Below are 7366 nucleotides of genomic sequence, written 5' to 3' on the forward strand. Positions count from 1 at the left end.
CTTAATTTAAAGGGAATAAAAGTAAAATTATCATTTTATAAATGAAAAAAACTTGACCAATCGTCCACTTTGTATGCATTATTTTTCCTGCTATCAGAACCACAAACTTCTCTAAAGTGAAATTGGAAAGGGATCCTCTCTAGTACTGAAGAGTACTAGAATGATGACATGTGACAAAAAAATTTAACAATTATAATTAATGTTTTTTGCTATTAAAAATAAATAAAAACTTTTTAAAAAAATTTCATCATCATATTCCAGTACTGGTTTTTTCAGTATTGGAGAGGAGTTGAACTCAGTGATTTCATCTCCATGATCCATACAATTATATCTCCAACACTATTGGGCTCATTAGAATTCACAATCACCATCCACCAACCGTCACGTCCTTAAACAAACAACTTCATATCAGGAGGTAACCTAATTGGGAAAGAAGGAAACTATTTTATGTTTCAAGATTTTTCCATGAATTATTTATATAAAAAATACACGATTTTGGTTTTAATAGAAATAGGATTTTTTTAGATCGCTGGTAGATTTCTATTAGGAATTTTCTGAGTAGGAATGCTACATGTGTGGCTTTAATGATGTCACGTGAGATCTACAAATTTAAGTTTATATGTTAACTAAAAAATTCCAATAAAAATTGTAACATGGTAGACTGTATAAACCAGTAAAAATATAACAAAAGTCAGCTCAAAACCTATATAATAGTCTTTGATCATATCTTTGTACGCCAATTAAAAAGAGGTATACACTAATATTATAAGAAACTTTTATATCATTATTACATATTCATTATTCATTTGTAATTATTATTAACTTTTAAATAAATGTATTACAACTTAATAATAAATAATACACTAATTATATATAAATCGTTATAATACTAGTACATAGAAATTATACTCATAAAACAAAAGACTTCATCTTCCTTAAAGTGGTTTGTTTAAGGGTTACATCAAAGTGGGTCAATGCAACTCTAACCATCCATGACAGAATAAGATTTTATGTGATGGGTAGACTCTCACTATCTCTGAATACCAGACAACATCAATAATGTTCTGATTCTATTAAGTATTAACAATGTTTCTCAGCACTAACTGTTCCAACCAAATAATCCAATCAATACATAATTTTTAACCACCAAAAGTGTATGAATTGTATTTGCCTGGCTATACTCAACAACTGCAAGATAAACACACTGCTTCACAATGGAGCAGGAAAAAAGAGTCTTCATAACCGTGGCCCTAGCTTAAGGAATCTAAAGATAGAAAATTGCTATTGAAAATTACACCAAAAAAAACAAATTCAAGACAAACTTTTAATCTCTGATTCATTAATTACTGCCACATTATCCATAAAAATAAACTTTCTTTCTCTAGCTTAACTTCTCTAAAAATGATACGAATGTATGTAACACCATATGAAATCTATTACTTATATGGGGCAAATATGATTGAAGAATTGTGACCTCCAAAACCAAATGAATTAGATATGGCAACTTTGATGTCTAGTCTCTCTTTGGTTGGACCCACCAGCACGTTCACATCCTGAATTTTGTTCAAATAACCAAATTACATAATTTTCAACCATATAGAATATAGATGATATCACGACACACTTTTAAACAGAGCCAAAAATGTTTGCAAAAGGAACATACCACTCCTTTGTCCGGATTTTCAAGATTGATATTGGGATGAACCCAACCTGTCCTAATTGCCTACATAAAGAAAAACCAAGCTCAAATTTTTATTCGTAAAATATTCGAAATTAAAAAAAATTGAAGTTAACAAGTAATGCATTAGTTTTCACCTGTACTGTTGCTACAGCCTCCACCCCACCAGATGCTCCTAGTAGATGGCCAGTCATAGATTTTGTAGAATTGATTCTTAGCTGTATAGACAAGAGATCTCGGGTAAGCATGACAATATGATAAGCAACAACATTTATTTAAACAATTTAAGCCATGTAATGTTGTACTATGAGAATAATAGTAGTAGTAACAACAAATGTTTACATTGGGGTTTTGACCAAAACAATGCATCAGGGCCTGATACTCTTTCAGATCTCCAGCTGGTGTAGATGTGGCATGTGCATTTATGTAATTCACATCCTCTTTCGATACTCCAGACTGAGCTAAGGCTCTTTCAAGGCATAGTATAACACCAGCCCCTGTTTGAGATGAGATAAGACACATAAGTGCAAGATTAAGCTAGGAATGCTCTGCATAGACTTACATAGCATCACTCACTAAGTGTACTAAAGAAAGAGCGCAATAATTAAAAAGCTATTTCAATGGAAAATGGCAGGGGAATAGTAAATATCTTTCACTATTCTGAAATTCACATCATGACAGTTGAATTACATACAATCCGTAGCTTTTACGGTGATAAAATGATAGGGAGTATGCAATGTGTCAATCATGCTTGGAAATTGTATTAGAGAGGAACAATCTAAGCTACAAATGATGAATCTGAATACGAAAAAAAGGATTCCACATATTTCTGTAAAAAATGACCAGACAAACAGAAACACGCTTTATTTTCTTTCAAAAATATACTAAGAAGAATTTAGACATGACAGCCCCGGCACATTCACTGACAAATATAGCTATTTTCAATCAACTTTATATTAACTTGGATTTTATCATTCAGAGATTAACAGAAAAGTTTTTATAAAGTCATTCCAAATAGAAAAGGTTGCATCCATTGGGAGAAAACAAGCTGAAGGTTACACTCATCCCACTTCGCCTTACTCCCGATCTAGAATATTACATGCACAAATAGAAGAAGCACTAGCATCTCCAGAATCCATATGAACACAGTGTCGAACCATGGCATTTATCCATAAAAGTAGACTAAAAATATGCTGATTTAAGCTGTTGTGGTATTATTATAAAGTAAAATAAATTTTCAATAGGAAAGCAATTAAATATCAACCAGGAAAAAAATGTCATAAATATATAATATAAATGCATTTGATATGAACACATCCACTTGGTCTTATTCCATCCTTCTCTCCTGAGATTCTAAGCAAGGGTAAATTACTTTCAAAACCAGATCGTGATCATTAAGATTATATGAGTAAAAGGGGCTTTAAAGGTTTAACATTTTACCATCAGGATGTGGCTCGGTTATATGATATGCATCAGAAGTGAAGCTTCCACCAAGGAATTCTGCATATATTTTTGCACCTCTTTTCTGCAATGCCAAAATTTGGACGACTCTGCTTTACTTGAGGTATATTGTCAAAAGCAGTAAATGATTTTCACATTGTGATGATATTAATGTGAAATATAAATTTGGGCAAATAGAGAAATAATAAGTGGCACACAGTGGTAATGACAACAATAAGAATGAAGAACAATCCTAGAACAAGATGGAACAGACATATCAAGCACCTTAATACTGCTAGAAAGAACTGAAGAGTGGTGAAAATGCATTAAATTATGTGCATAAGTGTGCAGTAATTAAAGGACAGGATGTATTTTATTCTCAAATTATTAGATCAAATTAGAAGTACCTTAGCATGTTCCAGATCTTCTAAAAGTAAAACTCCAGCCCCTTCCCCCATAACAAATCCATCACGATCCTGTAATATAATAAATGCAACCCGATGATCAGCAACACAAGCGCAGGACAAGATGAACAAAAGGGCGATATACAAAACAAAGTTGCAAGCATGCAATTTTTAAGTATTTTTGACAATTTAGACCGAAGCATCCATTACTTTGTCTAAGTTCAAGTTTCATGATTATCAAACTAAGTTGTTCTGTTGGATGCCTAGACATGAAAGATTCAACAAACATTTTTCTTGCATTGCTGAGTTGGTGTAATGAACCTTAAATAACATTACAAAGGTTTTAGTAAAATATGCTCTCCACGTGACTAGAAAAGACTAGGCATGCTCACCCAATTTCAATAAAACTATGAATATATATTGTTAGAAAACAAATAATAAATAATCAGCAAAGAAATTGGAAAAACAAAAAAGCAACATCATTTTTTTACAGTATCCCAGGGGCGTGAAGCTTTGGTAGGATCAGCGTTCCTCTTTGAGAGTGCCTTGCAAGCCACAAAGCCTCCCAATCCTGCAATTAATTATTGTATTGATATCAGTATGGCACGGTACTTCACGCAAGCCAAAAGAAATCAGTAATGAGAGGATACCAGATGGGACAATAGCAGCATCTGAGCCACCACAAAGCATCATATCCTGCAAGTAAATTTCATATTTATTGAATTTGTTAACACCTTTTTATAAAATGATGACAGTGTCATTAAACTATCTTTTTTGACAAAAAAGAAAATTGGAAAACATGAGCAATCAACTATGTCGAGAGCAAGTATAAAACAATATACTTACAGCTTCACCTCCAATGATATGGTTTGCAGCACTCAGTATAGAGAAGTTACTTGTAGCACAAGCTGTAGCAATAGAATAATTAGGGCCCATCCATCCCTGAATTTGACAAAAGAAATCACTCGTTATATGGACAGGACAAAAAAAGTCAAGACAAAAATCAAGACACCTAAATATGGTGTCTGTAGTATGCTACAAAGTCTATTTAAACATACCAGATCGACCGCAAGCATGGCAGAACCTGTATTTATTGTTGTAAATGGAACACAAAAAGGATTCATCTTCCTATGTGAGATTTGTAAAGCTGCAACAGAATCACTGAACATCTGTTCGATACAAAAAAGAAACAAAATGCTGTGTAAATCAATGCCAAAAGATTGCATAAAATGATAAATTTTAGGGTCCATTCGGGATTGTGTTTGACAGTAAATTCAATCCACAAGACCAAACAACTCTCTATATATGCTATGATGCTAGTAGATATAAAACTAAACTACTGAATGTGACAAAACAGAAGTTTATACTATTATCCAGTATTGAACCTCTACATGAAAGAGGATAAATCTTACCTTCATGCCACCCATTCCTGAGCCAATCAAAACTCCACATTTCTCTTTATTTAACTCATTCATTACATCTTCAGTAACTCCAGCATCAGCCAAGGCTTTCTTGCCGGCTGTTATCAGATAGAGCATATATTTATCTATTCTCCTTGAAGATTTTGGTGCTACCCAGCCTTCGGTTGATAAAGACTTGATCTCACCCGCAATCCTCTGGAGACATAGAATACTGAGAACAAAAACTACAGCAGGCAACAACTGAAAATACAAGTTGAATTGCATACAACATACCGTTGGAAATTCGGAACAATCAAAAGACTCAATCTCGGTTATACCACTAACACCATTGAGTAAATTGTTGTAGAAGACATCTGGTTCATGACCAAGCGGTGTAACTACACCTAAACCTGTCACAACTACTCGCCTTTGTTTTTTGATAGGTTCTTTTGTTGACGTGACTTCTTGGGCAGGTTGCGAAGCTACAGCCCTTGTTTTACCTTGAAATTTTGCAATTCCAAGGCCTATGTCAGAATCTATAAGATGAAGTATGAATTTACAGGACATGAATCATGTTCATAAGTTGGCATCATTCTACATCAGCACAGCTTTGGAGATCAAAATTTCAGGCAAGTGTCTATTATCATTTCAAGAAAGTAATTGCAGAAGCCTTGCAACAGAGTAATGCCTTTAACTTAAAAGAATAGCAGTACATATCAGTTTTTTAAAATTTCAATTATAATCCTAAGAGTGCACATTAATGTTGAGCAGGGAATACAAACATGGGCCAAAGACATTCATGGTTCAAGTAAACTAGATAATACTATAAAATATAACAACAAAGTTGCTAGGAAACCTTGTCACATGTCACCAGTCTCAAACTCCAATTCATTGTTTAGGATAAAAACAATCAAGATCACTGAACCAGATCTTACCAAGCAACTACATTCATGACATAGCTATTATTATAAACCTTTCCAGAGTAAAAATGAAGAGAAAACACGCTTGTGGTGCAGTTTTTTTCTGCTAGAACATTATTTATTTTGCATTCATAATAAATAAATAACATATTCCTCCTACCCTCACGTGATTGGTGTTTCAACATACCACCAATATGATAAAGTCAAATACATAACATCTTACACATCTAAGAACAAAAAACAAATACAAGAGGGGCAAAGAGAATCCCACACGTGAGGCGATATTTCCAATATTAGCATCAGGATTCAAACGAGTTATTATTTCTGCAAGGAAAAAAATTGCACACCAAAGCTTTATCTTTTTTAAACTATTTCTCTTTATACATGAGTGTAAATTTCCATGAAATTGCAATAGAAAACAATAAAGTGAAGATTATAACTTATCAATAATTAATGAAAAAATTAGAACGATGATTACTAGGAGGGTAGAATATTCTGGTATATCTAGTCAAATCATACACGGGTACTATCACCAAGTAATTAATTCATGACATTGAAGCAATAGAGCAAGTAAAACGAAACAACCCTCTAAATCAGATTACATTCAAGCAAGTGAAGCAACTGAATAACCCTTAACAATAAAAATAAGAAAATAAAAACAAAGCAAAAGACAAATATCCAAACTAAGAGCATAATAAACTTTATCTGCGCATAAAAAAAGCATCTTTTATTATTATCACAATAAAATAAGTCCCCAAAATTCATGATCAACTAGATAATTGGAAAATAAAAAATAAACCCATTGAAGGGTAAAGAGTAAAATTTCAGTAATGAGCATAAAAAATGAAAAGTATCGAAAATTACCAGAATGAGAAATTCCATTGAGACGCCTTTGTTTGCGATTGAAAATGGGATTTTTGGATCGAAAAGAAGAAAGAGTGTTGTTAGAATTATAGTAATGGTTGCATGGGTGAAAGGAATTGATGAAAGGAGGATTGGTGGATCCATATAGAGAAGATGGTTTAGAAGAAGAAGAGGGAAATGGGAGAAAAGACATGCAAGAAGGGAGAATACATGTACATAAGGTAGCCATGAGAATATAGAGAGAAAGGAAAGTAATGAGTGAAGAGATTAATAAAAAGAAAGAGATAGATGAAACATGAGTGAAGAATAAAGAAAAGAATGAATAGAGAAACAAATTTCAAAAATTGGATCTCCTTTACTCTTGTTTAAAACACAGAAGTTGTTCCAACTCCTGGTTTTCTGCAATCTGAGTGAGAGTCGTTTCTCACTCACTGTTGCCTCTGCCCCCTCTAATTTTATTCACTCACAGACACAATACACTTAAACCAATTTTAATTTAACGTCTAATATATTCAAGGACTTATATTCTATTAGATAAATATTTAAAATAGTTTTATCTAATACAAATAATTAAAATAAACCAACGGGCGTTGGTTCAAGTAGTACATGCTTGATTCCCCTTAAGCAAGAACCCGGGTTCGAATCTTGTGGATGGAAAAA

At 33.0% G+C, this 7366-nt stretch overlaps 1 protein-coding gene across 3 annotated transcripts; it reads right to left on the reverse strand.

Moving 5' to 3' along the window:
* Positions 1096 to 7069, reverse strand: LOC109362805 (3-oxoacyl-[acyl-carrier-protein] synthase II, chloroplastic-like). 3 transcript variants are annotated; one of them, XM_019608829.1, is made up of 13 exons: positions 6707 to 7069; positions 5217 to 5422; positions 4935 to 5138; positions 4581 to 4691; positions 4369 to 4464; positions 4173 to 4218; positions 4014 to 4093; positions 3526 to 3594; positions 3119 to 3203; positions 2021 to 2175; positions 1816 to 1896; positions 1664 to 1723; positions 1096 to 1553 (listed from the first exon to the last, which is right to left on the reverse strand). In XM_019608829.1, the coding sequence occupies exons 1-13, from the start codon at positions 6933 to 6935 to the stop codon at positions 1437 to 1439; spliced, it is 1539 nt and encodes a 512-aa protein (XP_019464374.1). In that variant the 5' UTR covers positions 6936 to 7069; the 3' UTR covers positions 1096 to 1436. The 3 variants fall into 3 exon arrangements, with proteins under 3 accessions (XP_019464374.1, XP_019464373.1, XP_019464372.1); XM_019608828.1 differs by having other exon boundaries at positions 5217 to 5446; XM_019608827.1 differs by having other exon boundaries at positions 5217 to 5458.

Source organism: Lupinus angustifolius, chromosome LG12 (genome assembly GCF_001865875.1).
Source record: "Lupinus angustifolius cultivar Tanjil chromosome LG12, LupAngTanjil_v1.0, whole genome shotgun sequence".
Classification (NCBI taxonomy): domain Eukaryota; kingdom Viridiplantae; phylum Streptophyta; class Magnoliopsida; order Fabales; family Fabaceae; genus Lupinus; species Lupinus angustifolius.

Excerpts from the sequence above, each read along its gene's own strand:
- LOC109362805 (XM_019608827.1), bottom strand. The coding sequence starts at position 6,935 with ATGGCTACCTTATGTACATGTATTCTCCCTTCTTGCATGTCTTTTCTC. Across the intron at positions 5,459-6,706 it reads CAATGGAATTTCTCATTCTG|ATTCTGACATAGGCCTTGGA; the intron begins GTAATTTTCGAT and ends TTCATCTTATAG. Across the intron at positions 4,465-4,580 it reads CCATGCTTGCGGTCGATCTG|GGATGGATGGGCCCTAATTA; the intron begins GTATGTTTAAAT and ends TGTCAAATTCAG.